Here is a 16,605-nt window from a genome sequence, read left to right as displayed (position 1 = left end):
ATGAGACAGTAATTGTGCCTCCCACAGAAGGTTATGGAGATTTTAAATGAAATAAAGCATATAAAAGGCAGTGCCTACCTTTATGTAAATGCCTCATAAATGTTATTCATTGTTGTTACTAACTGCGTTTATAGTTTCAACCACCATCATACAGAAGAGTTTAGCTTCCTTGTACTCAAAGGTATCAATCTTCCTCCCGCCAGGATTGTTTCTTGTCTTCTTAAGGCATATCTTCTCTACCCAAAGGTTATAAAAATATTTCCCTACATCTTCTAATCATTTTATGAGATTTGGGGCAGGGATCCCTTATAGGATATAAACAACTTCACCCCACAGATGCCCTGAGATGGAGAAGCCTGCCCCCAGGGGGAAGGCACACTCATGCTGGTGCACTCCTCTGCTCCTGGCAGCTCCAGATTCAGATGACTTCGGAGACAAAGGGGAAGGAATGAAGGAGCAGGGCGTGAAGAGAAGGACTCTACAGATGGCTGCCCGGATTTGAATCCCAGCTGTGTGACCTTCAGCAAGCCCATAGCCTCTCTGTGCCCCAGGTTTGTCATGGGGCAAATGGGCACAATAATAATAATAATCCCTGCCCTGTGGGGTTGTTGTGAAGGGTAAATGAGTTGATATTACAGGGCACTTGAGACAGTGTCTGGTACACGGTAAAGGCCACATCAGTGTGGGTTTTAAATATTATCCATCAGGAGACCGACCCCAGGAGCCTCTCTGTCCCGTTGGAAGGGGAGGGTCTGCTCCATCGTACAACTCAGCCACGCCCTCTCAGGGGCTTCTTCCACTCTGAGCCCTGTGGACAAACAGCGGGGTGGGGCTTGGGGCCATTGCACTGCCACCCGGGAAGGTGAAGATTCACCTGAGGTCATTGGAGAGAGAGAGCCTGGTTGTCAGGCCTCCAACCCCTGGCACCCCCCACACACCTCTCTGGGCCGCTTCACACACCGTGCCCAGCCCCAGGCCACACGTGCACACACGTGCACACGCTCCTCTCTCCGTGGCATCTCACTTCTCTCTCCGTGGCATCTCACTTCTCTCTCCGTGGCATCTCACTTCTCCCTCCGTGGCATCTCACTTCTCTCTCCGTGGCATCTCACTTCTCCCTCCGTGGCATCTCACTTCTCCCTCCGTGGCATCTCACTTCTCTCTCCGTGGCATCTCACTTCTCTCTCCGTGGCATCTCACTTATGGAGGCCTCGTAGTAATGATCCTGCTCACCGAGGTGAGGACCAGGGGAGGCAGATCGTGACTCAACCACCATTATCTGTTTAATCTAGAAGGTTGTGGGGATTGAGCCCAGAGGGTCTCACTTTGGCTCCTCGAAGGTCAGCAGCCGCTGCTGGCCTCCGCCTCGAGACAAGAGCGGTTGGAAAAGACACGTGGTCTAAAGCAGAGGTCTGCGGGCTCTTTGCCCCAGTGCTTTAAGAAAGAAGCTTATCAACCCATGTACCCTTCACGTGTTTTCAGCCGACATTTAAAACGTTTTCATCGTAAGTTTAAATAGTTGCAAAGGATGTGATTTCCATCATTATTGTATTTTTTAACTATATTTTCATCCAAATCCTTGGGGCTGCAGATCACATTCATTCAATTGATGGGAAATGTCTGCCATCTACGGACATTTGCTCTAACGAGTAAAACCAGTCCTTATTTGCCAAATCAATCCAACAAATCGGCCTGACTGCCTGTAAGAAAGATGTTAAAATGTTGGCTTCATTTTTTCTAATTGAAATGAATGTGTTGACACCCATCCATGAGACAACATCTCACTTCTGAATTCTAAATCGTAGATAAATAGTAGATTGTCACACCAGCAGGACAGCCAGATAAGGCTTGGCACTTTGCCACGGGCTTGTGGCCTGGAGTAAACATCCTGAGTTTCTGTGTCATTCTCTCTGCCTGGTTTGCACGGCCTCCCCCGCAGAAGCCAAGCATCTGTGGGGGTCCCCTCTGTCTGGCACCCGGGAGGCTTTCCCACCCCAGGGCGGGGCACCAAAGGTAAACTCAGAATAGGGAAGACAGACGTTTTCCTTCCTGAAGGGGAGTCAGGGAGGAAGAACAAGAGACTTTTTCTCAAGCAGGTCCATTTTAGGAAAGAAAAACACAGCCTTGAGGGTCTGTAAGTGGATTCTCTCAAAAGTCTGCTCATGTGGTGCCTAGAAAGTTTTTGTGTATCCCTAGGGGTCGCCGCAGAAACTTGTTCTGAGATGTTGGGGTAGCAGACTGTTAGGGGAGGGGGCCCACAGGGAGGAGCCACGCGTGAGCTAGTTACATGTTGGGTGTGTACCCCAGGCCGTGACAGTGCATGCACACGTGTGTGTGTGTGTGACCTTGGAGGTGTGGCTGCTCCCCGCCCCTGGACTGACTGCCGGCCCTGTGGGCCCAGACCCCGTATGAACCCATGTGGCAAGTACAGATCTCTGTCTGTGTTCTGAGGGCCAGACTTTTCAGGGAAAGTCCGCGGCAGGACTTCTCAGCCCCAGCCAGCATCGGGCACCCAGCTGAGCCGGAGAGGGATGAGTGACCGCTCATCACGATCTGAAGCTCAGGAGCCTTCCTAGCCCCACGCCCCTGCTCCTTCGCAGCACCTGCGCTCAAACCCGAAACGGCTGCTCAGGCACCAGGGCTCGGCCCAGATTCTCCCCTCCTCCCACCCACACTGGCCCTCGCAGGGGACGCGGTGGGGCTCAGCCTGACCCCCTGCTCCAGCATGAGCCCTGGGCCCCAGCTCCAGAGCAGGGACTCGCTCCTTACCTGTCTGAAGCAAACCCGCATTGCTATCGCTGATCTGAAAAAAGTTCTGTATGTCCAGCAGCATCCCTGTGGACAGACGGACAGCACTCGGGACATGGGAAGTGGCCTCCTGGGCCTCTGGGGGCAGCTGCCCCCGCCTGTGGGATAGGCCCCAGCTGACCAGCGCAGCACAGAGTGTGGCTCTGGACCCACTGCTCTCATCCCCTCTCTGCCACGCCACGCATATGCAAGCCCACACTCGCACAGAGATGGGTGCACATCAACACACAGGGGAACACATATCCCAGAGGCCCAAACGTACGCCCGTGTTCATGCACAAGCACCCACCCAGGACACAGGTGCACAGACGGGCAGATCCGCATCCATACGTACAAACGGACATGCCCAGAGGAATGTGCCCACAGAGGCGCAGACCCACACACACGCCCACGGAGTCTGCACGCCGCAGGCCTGCTCGCATACACACGTGTGCAGGGTTGCCGTACACATCCTCATCAGAGCGACCGGCACCTCCAAGTTGCTACACGGTGTGCGGCTCGCTTAGACTACAGTGTTAATGACTATGCAGCGCTGCAGCCCTGCTCAGGTACCAGCTCCAGACATTCGTGGATGTACATACATGCGTGAGCACGGACACACAAAGACACACATGCCCTGGGCTGCGCATGCGCACACGCAAGCACGTTCTTCCAGAGGCATGAGCAGACAGATGGTGCCCGTGAGAGCTTCAGAGAAGGACCCACTTGGGTCCCAACTCCCTGAGGGGGGGCAGGCTCTTTCTCCACACCAGCCGGGCCTCGGGAGCCCCTCCAAGGTCTCCCTGGGCCACAGGCCAATGCAGTGGGCACTCAGCCCAACAGAGAGAGAGGAAACAGGCCCTATTCCCCGAAATCCCCTCAGCCTTTGGCAGTGCTTCAGCAAGGGTTAGTCAGAGTGGAGGCACCTGCTTATCTGAGCTGGGAGGCTCAGGCCCCATCATTAGGAAGACGAGCAATCATCGCTGTCATTCAGTTATGAGCCGGCGGAGGGCCCAGCCCCTGAGCTGGGCCCTGCAGGTGTCCCCCTCAGAGCTGGGGGAGCAGCCCCCTCCCACCCCTCTGAGACCCGCCAGCAGGCGGGGGAAGGCCCAAGAAGCAGAGAAGCCCCATATGAGAATTTTGTTCAGACCTTGGCTTTGGGCCCGAATACCACAGCATGCAACCGTACCAGCCTGTATGTCTTTCCTTCCTTTTTAATACTTTTAATTACACGAATAAGACATATTCGTTGGAGAGAAAAAACAGAAACACTAATAAGCAAAGCAAAGAGTTAAAAATTCTGTAGGATCACACTCATCCTTCATCCGCAGCAGTGAGGACTTGCCCCTGGTTTTATCTGCTCCTGGGCTCCTCCCAGCCCTCTGGGGCCTTGAGTGGACCCCGCCTCCCCGCCCCCCCCCCCCGTCATCTGCCCCACAGAGCCACTTCCCACAAGAGCATGTGAAAACCACCTGCCCCCCAGCCGTCCCTGCCGCTCACTCTGCGTGGTTTCACTTCTCCCGGCCTCCTTCATCCAAGCCAGCAACCTCGGCCTTGTTTCCACCCAGCCAGAGGAAGTCCCAACAGGGAAGGGCCTCCGCTGGCCAGACTCAGGGCCTCCCCAGCCTGCAGGGCTCCAGGCACTCCCCCACCCCACACACACCCTGCTTCTCTACCTCTTCCCCGCTCAGCTCCGGCCCTTGGCCCACACACCCACACACCCTCTTGGGCCTCCACCTACTCCACAGCAATAGCCCTGGAACTGGACGCCCCGCGTCTTGTTCTGCCTGCGCCCATCTCATTCTAGTCCCCCCACCCCAAAAATTGTCTGTGGCCCCATATTGCCCCAACAGAAAGCCCGAGCTCCCAGCCTGGCAAGCACGAAGCCTGTGATCTGGCCCCAAAGACCCTTTTAGAAGAGTTCCCTGCTGTCCTACCTCTGGTCACCTCTGCCCAGAGCACACACCCCCACTCCGTGTGCCCACACCGACCCCTCACCCAACACCCTCAGCTCACTCTACTTCCTGCCTCGCCAACTTTCTCAGCTTCAAGACCCAACCCAAATGCCCCCTCTTCTGAGTTCGGCCAGAACCCTCAGTCGCCGTCCTGGGGCCGCCCCGCGAATGTCCAGCCTGCTCTGGTCTGTGTGTGCCCTCTGACCTCCCCGGAGATGGACTCGCGTCTGCACGTGTCTGCAGATCGGATCCTGTTCACCGCACAGCCGCTGCCTGGTGGGCTGAGCCCGTCTCTGGTGCACCAGGGTCCTGGCCTCAGGGCTGCTGCAGGTGACCCCGACCCCCACCCCAGCCCGGCCTGGGCTTCCCTCTGCCCCACGACACGGGCATTCCTGAGCTTCGGAACCACCAGACAGACCCTCCCTGGGTCTCCAAGCCCCATAGTTCACGTTCAGTCAGTCAGTCTTGAATGAATCAGTGATGAAGAGAGAAAAGAGAGTTAAATCTGGAATGAATAAAGGAATGAATGAGTTAAGGGAATGTGTGAGTAACGAGAAGAGCAGGTTGAGCCCTGGGGCCTCCAGGAAGGAAGTCAAAATGTGCAAGGCTTGTGCACAGCCCACTGTCCCAGAAGCACCCAGCCAGCTATTTCTGGGCCCGGCTGCCCTGCCCTCCACAACCTCACTCAGCATTCCACCCAGAACCTCCAGGCCTTCGCCTGAAGGCCCTCCCTGCAGCCCTCGCCGCCCCCACCGCCACCGCGCACCCACACCTGTGTGCACAGGCCTAGGTTGGGGCTGGATTGGGAACGCGATGCCCCCCCGCCCCCCGGGCTTGGCTGAAACTCCCTCCAGCAGGGAGAACGGCAGGGATGTACTCCACAAGGAGACAGTTTGCAGGACGGAGGGCACCGTGGATGCGCCGTGCTGGCTGGTGGCAGGGCGACCATGAGTGAGTGGCAAGCAGGTGCTTCCCAGGACGCCGCCCGCCGTCGCCTCCTCACCTGCAATGATGAACCAGTTCATGTAGTTGAGGAGGTTGATGTAGCAGAGCACCGCGGCGGCCAGGCAAGCCCACCAGCGGGGCAGGTTCCAGGGGGCGGACGCGGTCCCAGGGGGGCACGGACCTGCGCCCGAGGCCCCAGGGTGCCCCCCCGGCCCGGGCTCCCGGCACTGCGCCGACATGGCCCCAGCCTCACCAGCCCAAGCTCCTGTCCCAGGATGGCTGCTGGGACAGAGGCACATCAGCTCTGCACCGAGTCACTTCCTGTGGGTTCCCGGCCCCCCGACCTCAAAGTAGCTGCCCTAACTGCTGAACATCTCATCGCAGGTTCCTCCTGAGCCCACCGCAGGCTGGCCCTCAAGGTTTCACCACCCCAGGCTCTGAAGCCCGCTGGGGGCCTCCCCCGGGTGACAGGACATGATGGTCCCCCTGACCTCGCCTGCAGCTTCGGCGGCTGCAACAAGGAAGAGAAGCTTCATGCGACGGGAAATGAGATGAGTCTCCGGAGCCCTGCTCTGCAAAAGAGAGTCTGGCTGCCCGCACAGAGATGGGCTGTGAGTGCAGGACGTGAGCCGGGCCAGATGGGGAAGGCTGGGTGCTGGCCGGGAGAGCAGCACCCAACTGTGAGCGAGGTCAGCACCTTTCCCACTCCGGTGCCCCACCTGGGGAGGCAGAGGTGACGGAGGGGCTGCCCCGGAAGGACAACGGACTCGAAATCCAGGGGCAGGGGCAAGATATTGGCACAGTCTCAAAGTGTCTCTTTACAGAATGTTTATTAGTAGCGGGGGCGGGGGGGGAGTAACCATACAGTAGAAGAATCAGGCAATGTCTAGACCAAGGATTAAAGTAACACCACCGCCAAGAGCAGAGGGCATTGTGTGTGTCCCCCCCCGGAGGCCCTGAGCCGGCCACATGTCACCTAGGCAGGGTTCCAATCAGGAATGCACCACGGCCCGAATCTAACGAGGAAACATCAGACACACCCAAATTGAGGGACACTGTTTTTTTTTTTAATAGACTATGTTCTAGAAAAGTTTTAGGTTCACAGCAAAATTGAGCAAAAGGTTGATTTTCTGTACATCCTCTGCCCCCTCCACAATCTCCCCCATTATCAACACCCCCACCAGAGGGGGACGTTTGTGATGACTGATGAACCTACACCCACACGTCGTTGTCACCCAAGTCTGTCGCTTACGTTAGGGTTCACTCTTGATGTTGCACGTTCTGGGGTTCAGACAAGTGTGTGATGGGTGTCCACCTTAATGGTATCACGCAGGGAAGTTTCATTGCCTTGAAAGTCCTCTGTAAGCTGCCTGCCTCCCTGCCCACCCCTGGCAAGCACTGTTTTTACCATCTCCATAGTTGTGCCTTTTCCAGAAAGCCGTAGAGTCAGAATCACACAGTGTGGAGCCTTTTCAGACTGGCTTCTTCACTCAGCAATATACATTTAAGGTGCTCCCATGTCTTTTCATGGCTTGGTAAGTCATTCTTTTTCATGCTGAATAATATTCCATTGTCTGGACCACACTTTATTTATCCATTCATCTACTGAAGCACATGTTGGTTGATTGCAAATTTTAGCAATTATATATAAAGCTGTCAGAATCATCTGTGTGTGAGTTGCTGTGTGCGCTCAAGTTTCAACTCCCTTGAGTAAACACCAAGGATTGCAATTGCTAGATTGCACAGTAAGAGTATGGAACACTATCTTTTTAAAAGGTACTGTATTTATTTTTTAAGATTTATTTATTTACTTGAGAGAGAGTGTGCACATGGTGGGGAGGAGCAAAGGGAGAGAGAATCTCAAGCAGACTCGCAGCTGAGCGTGGAGCCCTACGAGGGACTCGATCCCATGACCCTGAGATCATGACCTGAGCTGAAGTCAAGAGTTGGACGCTTAACCAACTAAACCACCCAGATGCCCCTTAAAGGAACTGTATTATGCAAAAATGTCAGTCATAAAAGATTAAGGAAGACCGAGGGATTATTTCAGAGCAAAGGAGATGGAAGAGCTGTGATAATTTAGTGCAACATGGACCCCAGACTGGAGGGAAACGCGTGTTATTGGATCAACTGATAAGATTGGAATGCAGACTGTAGACCAGGAAGACATACACCAGCATCGATCATACTGAAGTTGATGACGGTACCGTGGTTGCGTAGATGAAGCCCTTATACTGAAGTATTTAAGGGTAACAGACCACCGTATGTGCAACTGACCCTCAAGTGGTTCATGGAAAAAAAAGTAGAGCTAGCACGAGAGCAAATGGGGCAAGACGTGAAGAGTAGATGAGTTTGGGTAAAGATTGTGTGGGTGGGAAAAAGTAGAGATAGTACGAGAGCAAATGGGGCAAGACGTGAAGAGTAGATGAGTTTGGGTAAAGATTGTGTGGGTTTCTCTCCGAACCATATTATAATTTTTTTGTAAGTTGAAAATTATTTCAAAATAAAAAACACAAAAGCACAAAATGAAAAACAACCCAATTAAAAACAGGCAGCGGACTTGAATAGGTATTTCTGCAAAGATGTCCAAGCGGCTGACATGCACGTGAAGAGATGCTCACTACCACTAGTCACTAAGGAAAGGCGGATCAAAACCACAACGAAGATGGATGTTCTTTGAGCAGCTACCCGGTGGGCTCTGTGTTGGCTTTACCTCTGTTCTTACTGGAATAGTGTAACAGAAGATGCTTTGCCTCTTAAAAAAATAACACAATGAGAAACCAGTTCATATGCATTAAGATGACTAGAATTAAAATTGTTTTCATTAAAAAAAAATAATAACAAGTTTGGTGAGGATGTGTGGAGAAATTGAAACCCTCATACATTTCTGGTGGGAATGGAAAAGGGTTCGGCATCTGTGGAAAACAGTGTAGTGGTTCTCCAAAAGGTCAAACTTAGAATTACACCACGACCAGCAATTCCACTCCTGGGTGTATACCCAGAAGGGTTGAAAACAGGGACTCAAGCAAATACTTGCCCGCAAATGTCCATAGAAGCACTATTTGCCGTCCCCCGAAGGTGGAAACAGCCCAAAAGCCCATCAACTGATAAACAGGCAAAGCAGGGTAGCCTTCTCGGGTCCCTTCCCTCTTCGGGAGTTTCATACTCTATCATTCAGTAAACTTTACTATTGCTCAATAAACTTTGCTGCCCACCAAAAAACAGGCAAAAAACAGGCAAAGCAAATGTGGGTTGTGCGTGCAACGGAATACAATCCAGGCACAAAAAGGGATGGGGTCCTGATCCACGCTACCACACGCTCGAAACATCATGCTAAGTGACAGAAGTCACACGCAAGGGGCCACACGCTGTATGATTCCATTTATACAAAATATCCCAGATAGTTAAGTCCATCGAAACAGAAAGCAGACTCATGGTTGCCAGGGGCTGGGAGGAGCAGGAAATGCTCCATGGGTTCGGGGTCTCCCCTGGGGCGATGGGATGTTTTGGAACTGGATAGAGGTGATGATGTCAACACTGTGAAAGTACCAAATGCCACTGGGTGATATGCTCTGAAATGTTTAAAACCTTACGTTATGTGAATTTCACCTCGACTTTTTAGAAGAGCTAAAGCAAACCGAGAAAAAGCCAGTCTGGAGACATGTCGAGAACATGAGCTTTGCTGGCGGACCAGCCAGGGTTCAAATTCCAATTTTGCTTCTTCCGAGCTACATGCTTCGTGCAAGTCCGCAACCTCTCTGGGTCTCGGGCTCCTCACCAGCGATAGTTGTGCGGATGAACTGAGTCAAGCGCGTGTAGCTTTCCCTGCTGGCCCGAGCGGGGGCTCACAGGAAGCATCTGGGGAGGGGGAGGCTGGCTTTATTACCGCTGTGAGGGTGACGCTCACCACCTGACCCGCGGGGGTGGTCTTAGCAAAGCCGAGGGAAGCTCAGAATCAGGCCCTCAAGCAGGAGCACGCGCAGCTCCAGGGCCGAGGGCCTGTGTGTGGGGCAGGGTCACCAGGCATCCCTCCGATCTCCACATCTCGGGCTCCTCGCCTGTAAAACGGGGTAATAATAGAACACGCCCCCTACTTCTGTGGCTCTGTTGTGGTTGTTGTGCCGTAAACAAGATCATGTTTGAAAAATGCCCAGAACTTTGCCTGGTTTTGAGGAAGTGCTCGGGGTTTCCCTGGCCCGGGACTTTGGAGCAGTTTCCCCGGCTGGGACTTCGATCCTGGCCCTGCCCTCGGACGCATGATAAGCAGAGCTACATCCTCATGTAGAGTCGTGAGTACAGCCCCGGAGCGTGAGGCAGGTGCACGCGTCCTGCCGATGACGCAAGAGCTTTGCACGTTATGAGCATGAGACCGGGCTGCTCCCAGTCACCCCGCTCCAGGGTCCGGCCCTCACTACGCCAGGCCAGCACACCACCCCGTCCCGGCCTTCAGAGCTCCCGGGATGGGTCCAATCAGGGAGGCTGGGCATCAGCCGGGAGGGCAGAGTGCGGGCTCCGACCAAGGACCCGGGATGTGTCCCCCGGCGGGGAGGTTCTGGAGTGGGGGCTGTGGCAACGAAGCCGGGGGTGGGGGTGGGGCCAGCAGGGCGACACAGTCCCGGATGCTCGGGCAAGGAGCCTGGGTACCAACACTGCGAGGTGTCAGCAGGACGTGTCCCTCTCTGGGCCTCAGCCTCCCTGTTTGAACACTGGGGGTCAGGATGGTGGAGCGCTTGGAAGGCCCTAGAAGGTCCGCTTAGCTTCCAGGTTGGTGTGCTTGCCTATCTCTCGGCTGGGCTGCAGACTCCTTGAGGGGTCCAGGGAGCAGACCCGGTCATTTCTCCAGGGACCACCAGGCAGATGCTGCTACCTTCAGGCCTTGCAGGCAGGAGCCAGGAGCCAAAAGTCCTGCTTCTCAAGAACAGAAACATTTCCACGTGCACATGGACAGGAAACACTGCTTTCGATGGGTGGGAAAGACAACTCTGTGTCTGATCTGGAGCCCCCAGTCCCAGGAAGGGGCTGGATCGCCCCCGAGCCAGCTGCAGATCCTCCACGGTGGGGCAGCCCCCTCCCAGCCAACACAAGAGCCAGGGTGTCCGGCCTGCAGCGTCTGGGCTCTGCAGAGTGAGGTCTAACGTGCTCAAAATCACTTTCCCTGAAAAGGCAATGGGCATACACCCAGAAGTCCTGCAAGAAGGGCCTCAGGCAAATGCCCGCACACCCATGTTCAAAGCAGCGCTATTCACAACAGCTGAAAGGCAGAAACAGCCTAAATGCCCATCAACGAGTGAATGGATAAGAAGAATGTGGCCCATCCGTGCCGTGGAATAGCATTCAGCCCTGAAAAGGAAGGGCGTTCTGACACCCGCCGCAGCGTGGATGAACCTGTGGGACACGCTGAGTGACACAGGCCGGTCCCAGAGGGCAAGTGCTGTGTGGTCCCACTCAGACGAGGAACCTGGAGCAGCCGGATGCATAGAGACAGAGTGGACGGAGGTGCCGGGGGCCTGGGGGGCTGGGAGTCAGGGTGGAACGGGGACAGAGCGTCCGTCTGGGAAGATGGAAGGTCCTGGAGACGGACCGCGGTGCCGGCTGCACAAGGGGAATGTGCTCGGTGCCCCAGAACTGAACACGTACAGACAGTGAAGATGGTACGTTTTGTGTGATGTGTATTTTACCACAATTAAAAAGAGCAAATGTGGTGATGACACTGTCAGGAAAGGGGCAACTTTCTGGGCTCCAGGTTTCCGGGCACTGGTCGTAAATAATGGTGCCTCCAGACAACCCTTCACCTAATGTTGGTTTGCATCGACCTCACGTGGGGGCCCCTACTCTGCTGCACTCCATCGGTCTCGCAGGCCAGCCTGGTCCACCGCGGGAGGGCACTGCGTGGGGCGTCACCACGGGCGGGACCTCGCTGGACACCAGCTTGCAGGCTGGCCACGCACAAGAAGGAAGGTTTCTCCCGGCCCCCCTTCATGTGTGTTGATCAGGGAGGAAGCCTCCCCCACAAATGCCCCAGGGGCATTCCCTCCGACCCACTGGCAGGCTGGGCTCCGCAGGAGGCCGCCCCGTTAGTGAGGGAGGCACGGAAGGAGGTGGCCGCTGGGCGAGCAAGCGTCTTCCACGATTGGCCCACCGCGGAGTCCGCGAACTGGCAGCCACGTTCCCGGGAACAGGGGGTGTGGCTGGAGGGCTCGCCCAGCTCCTACTGGGGATCCCCACCACCTCGGGGTCTGGGAGGGGGCAGGTGCCAGAAACTGTCCTACCCGGAGCTCCTGAAGCTAGCGGGAGGTGTGCGGGAAAGAGAGCTGCGGAACGCCGAGAGCCGCAAGCTTGGGGCCTCCAGCCTGGGGCACCCCTCGCGGAGCGTAGCACGATTTCAGATGCAAAAAGGCCCAGGAGCATCCTTCCGGGGGTGGGGACCGGCGGGGCCCTGGCTTCCACAGCGACACCCTGTGGCCACAAGCGGGACCCGCAGGCACGAAGCCCGCCGGCGCGGGGAGCCCTCGGAGCTCCTGGGTCACTCGGGGCCGGGGGGCTAATTGGACACGAGCGAGCACGGGTGACTACGGGACACAGGTCACCGCATGCCGCATGGTGGACCGGCCACGTGGATAGCATATACACACAGGGACAGTGCGGAAGGATATACCCAAAGGGTTCACCGAGCCCCTCCCGGCTCAGAGAATTACAGGTGATGGTTTTCCTACCTCCTCTTTTCTTTCTTTACTGGCCAGTAATTATAATGGCAGGTACTGATGACAGAGCACTTCCCATGTGCGGGGACTGGCTGTGATGGGCATGCGTACTTTCAGATGAGCAGGCTGGGCACGAAGCATCATGGGGCTGGAGGGCTCGCACACGGCTGGCAAACTGGTTCTGGGCACAAGTGCCCCATCTGGCTCTAAACTGTGCTCTGCCCTCCTGGCAAATCCACCTGCTTGTCTTCTTTGCATGCACCAAATTTCTGTAATTGCATAGAAGAAAGGAGAAAGTAGTGACATGCATGGGCTTATCATCCCACACAAAAATAATGCAGGGGACAAAACAAGCCGGACATGAGTCTGCCCGACACCTGTGGCGCCGCTGTCAGAGCTGCAGGGTCCCCGGGGGCGAAGCTGCACCCGCGTCGGGACTGCAGGGTCCCCGGGGGCGAAGCTGCACCCGCAAAGCCAGGACTTGGTGCCAGCAGAGACCCCTCTTCACCTGGGATCTCAGGACTGGGTAGCAGTTCTGGATATTCCTCCTACTGGTTATGTTTCCAAACTCCACTCGGAGGTCACCTCCTCCAGGAAGCCTGCAGGCTTGGCTGGGTGCTTATTTTTATCATGATGCTTACTGCTCATTACTGGGATTTTCTGTCTCCTGCACAGGTCAGTGAGCCCTTTAAGGGAGAGGCAATGTGTGAGCCCTTTCTGCCTCACCTGGGGTCCTTGACCAGAGCAGCAAGACGGACAGACGTTCTGAATGAGTGAAGGAAGCTTGCTTCTCAGGCACCAGCCACACCAGCCTGGGAGTAAGAGTAGGCTCTCTCTTTTAGCAAAGGTGTTTCTGTTACTCTAGCCTTTACCAGAAAAATAGCTAGAACTCTCGCTGTTTGAAAGCGTGACCCCACACACTTCTTTTGGGACCGCGCAGAGGGAGTCTGGCTTGTGCGTGGCTGCCCTCAGCTCTGCACACAAGGGCGGCTCCCTGTGGGTGGGGGATGGAGAGGAGGGGGACAGCCAGAGGGCACAGGGCTTGTTTTGGAGGTAATGAAAATGTTCTAAAATTGACCATGGTCATGGCTGCACATATCAAAAAAAGAAAAAGAAACCGCACTTGAGTTGTATATTTTAAATGAGTGAATTGAATGGCATGTGAATGACATTTCAATAAAGTCATTAAAATGTCAATAATATGATCTCACAGCTCCTATGGGCCCAGAATTCAGAAGCACTTCTTGCCCACGCCCTCAGTGGGCCTCCTGGTCACCCCTCATCTGCCCGAGACTTCAACCCCTGCTTCTTTCCATCCTCCCCACTCCCAGGCCTCCGCACATCTCCAACCATCTCCTGACGCCCCCACCCGGATGTCCGCCAGGCATCGCAAATGCACGGGGCCCAAACAGACTTCCCGGTTCCTCCCCCCGAAACCCCCCCTCCCTCAGGCTTCTCGGGCCTATTGGCACGGTCATCCACGCGGGGCACAGGCGAAACGCGCAGTGAGTCTCTTCCTTCCTTCACCCACACATCCAGTCCTTCAGCAAATCTGGCCAACGCGCCTCTAGAACACTTTTGAGTCCATCCTGTCTCCCCCTCCATCACGACAGGCCTAGACGGGCCCCCTCATATCTCCCCTGCACGGCTGCAGTGGGAAGCTGACTGGCCCACCACAGCCCTCCCTGCTGGGTCCACGGGCTGCACCGCAGCCCCTGATCTTTGTAAAATCACTCCCCTGCTTAGAACGCCTTTTCCCCAGGCCTTCCACCGTGGCTGGAGTAAAACCAGATCCCTTTCCCTGCCTCCAGGCCCTTTATCTTGTCCCTGACCCTGCTATCTTGGCCTCATATCTTATCATCCTTCCCCTTGCTCACTCTGTTACAGCTGCGCAGCTTCCTCTGTTCCTCAAAGCTCAACCCCATCTCAGGGACTTTGACCATCCCCTCCCCCTGGAATGCTGCTCTGTGAGATCTCTGCACCACAGGTTTCTTCTTATTCAGATATCAGCTTAAATGTCACTTCCTCCAAGAAGCCCTCCCTGACCACTCCATTTAAGGAAGTCACCCAGTCACTCTCTGTCCCACCTCCATATCACAGTCTGACGGTTTTCTTGTTTACTTGTTCATTTTTTTCCTCCACTGTCTGTCTTGGCAGCTGCTGCACCCCCCGCGCCATGGTGCATGGCACTCAGGCTGTGCTCGTTCCAATAAAGAAAGGAAGGAATTGCTGTGTGGCTTCAGGCGGGTCAGTGCTAGTCTCTGAACCCTCTCTATGAAGTAAAGTCACGTGCCCTCATAAGCTCTTTTCTTCTTAGGGTCAATCTGCAAAGGCAAAGGTTTAAGGCAAATCGGCGCTGGGGTGCCAGCGACCACCAGGTGTCGCTAAACACCAAGACAAGACCAGCCTTAGCTACGTGACAGTTCCGGGGCGGGCCCAAGAGTCTAGGTGGTCAGCTCACCACTGAGAGGGTCTCCAAGGACACTTGGGTCAGTACATGCCTTCTGGGGCGACCCTCAAGTGGGGGATCTCCAGTGACACGACCAGCCAGGCAAAGGACCTGGGGCTAGACTCTGGGTTCTCTGGGCCTCAGTCTTCCCATCTGCCCATTGGGTGTAGACTTACCGTACAGGTTCTTCTGGCGCAGACCCCTCCTCTGTGGCAGCATCGGGGCGGGAGGAAGGAGGATAAGAAAGGAGAAGGGGATCCCCCTTTCTTCCCTCTGTCCCAAGGGGCAGGGCCATGTCCTTCCCTGGGTGTGTTCTTGGCGCCCACATGTTCCACGGGAAGGTACCTCTGACAAGGCACAGCTTTGTCATTAGGCCCCGTCAGAGGTGCGAGCAGTCACAGCCAGAAGAATTCCTCTGGTGAGACGCAGGGACGTCCTGGGGGAGGAGGGGAAATGTATTCTTCTAAAAAAGCAAATGTTAAAACCATTATGAGCTCAGGGCTCCACCCAAACAGGCCATCAGCCAGACTTGCCAACAGGCCACTCGGGGGTCGCAGAAGAGGGACAGAAGCGCCCCAGGGAGAGGCACTGACCTGCCCAAGACCGTCACGCACAAAATATACTCAGCAAACTGCTGTGCGCGAGTCCAGGGGAGATCAGTGTGGGTTCTGAGAGACGGAACCAGAGCCGGGGAATGGGGGTTGGGGAAGCCTGGGGCTTCAGGGTGACACATCCCAAGACCCCGAACCTTCAGTGAGAATGAACTTTACTGCACACATTGAAGTGGCCAAAATGTTCTATCCAGCAGGTTACGCCTCTCGCCAGGACCCTCGTCCTGATCCCACCCAGCCCCAGAAGAGAAGGGGGAACCCTTTCAGGGACACATTTGGACCCAGGCTTAATGAAAGTCGTGGGAACACTGCCTCCAGGTCCTTGTCAAACCCCCGAGGGCAAGCAGGGGAGAGCTTCCTTCCGACAGAAGAGGAACACACAGGCAGAACGAAACGAAGATGCGTTCACATACATACCCTTATACAGAATTCAGCTTTATTGAAATATAACTCACAAACCGCACTATTTCACCCATTCAAAAATTTTTAAAGATTTTATTTATTTATTTGAGAGAGAGGGAACACAAGCAGGGGGAGGGGCAGAGGGAGAAGCAGGCTCCCCGCTGAACAGGGAGCCCGACGTGGGACTCGATCCCAGGACCCTGAGATCATGACCTGAGCCGAAGGCAGACGCTTAATGACTGAGCTATCCAGGTGCCCCCACCCATTGAAATTTTACAAATCAATGCTTTTTAGTATAGAGCTTTACAACAGCACTGCAATCAACTTGAAAACATGTTATCACCACAAAAATAAACCCTACACCCATTAGCAGCGCCTCCCATTTCCCCAGCTTCTCCCCGCCGCCCGTCTGCCTCCTGCCTCTCTGGATTCGCCTGTTCCGGACACTTCATATAAATGGAATCATGCAGCACGAGGCCTTTTGTGTCTGGCTTCTCTCTCCAACGTGATGTTTTTGAGGTTCGTCCCCACTAATGCGTGGGTCAGGACCTCATTCCTTTTGATGGCCAAATCACATTCCATTGTACGGATGCACCAGAATTTATGTATCTGTCCACCACTTGATGGACATTTGGGTTGTTGCCACCTTTTGTCTATTATGAGTAATGCCTAAGTTTTTAGATGAACCTATGTTTTCAATGTATTTGTTGGGTGCTGGGAAGGAGAGCTCCCCGCTTACCGGCTTGAGGAGCCTCC

The 16,605-nt window shown here is 55.0% G+C and overlaps 1 protein-coding gene across 6 annotated transcripts in view; it reads right to left on the bottom strand.

The window, feature by feature from the left end:
• Window positions 1-6,253, bottom strand: part of SPNS3 (SPNS lysolipid transporter 3, sphingosine-1-phosphate (putative)) — a 35,564-nt gene extending 29,311 nt beyond the window's left edge. For 2 of the 6 annotated variants that reach the window (XR_013445917.1, XM_036078398.2), the window contains exons 1-2: window positions 5,745-6,249; window positions 2,770-2,835 (exon numbers count right to left, since the gene is read on the bottom strand). Coding sequence is in view for 5 of the 6 variants with exons in the window: in XM_036078398.2 (XP_035934291.2) it covers window positions 2,770-2,835; window positions 5,745-5,985 (307 nt within the window). In the remaining variant the exon portion in view is untranslated. Of the gene's footprint in view, window positions 1-2,769; window positions 2,836-5,744 lie in introns of all 6 variants that reach the window. The other 4 variants (XM_078067743.1, XM_036078395.2, XM_036078397.2 and 1 more) reach the window with 4 other exon arrangements.
• Window positions 6,254-16,605: the final 10,352 nt, after the last annotated feature.

Source organism: Halichoerus grypus, chromosome 2, assembly GCF_964656455.1.
Source record: "Halichoerus grypus chromosome 2, mHalGry1.hap1.1, whole genome shotgun sequence".
NCBI lineage: Eukaryota > Metazoa > Chordata > Mammalia > Carnivora > Phocidae > Halichoerus > Halichoerus grypus.
Note: the sequence above shows the minus strand (reverse complement) of the source record. Positions and strands in the feature narration are given on the sequence as shown.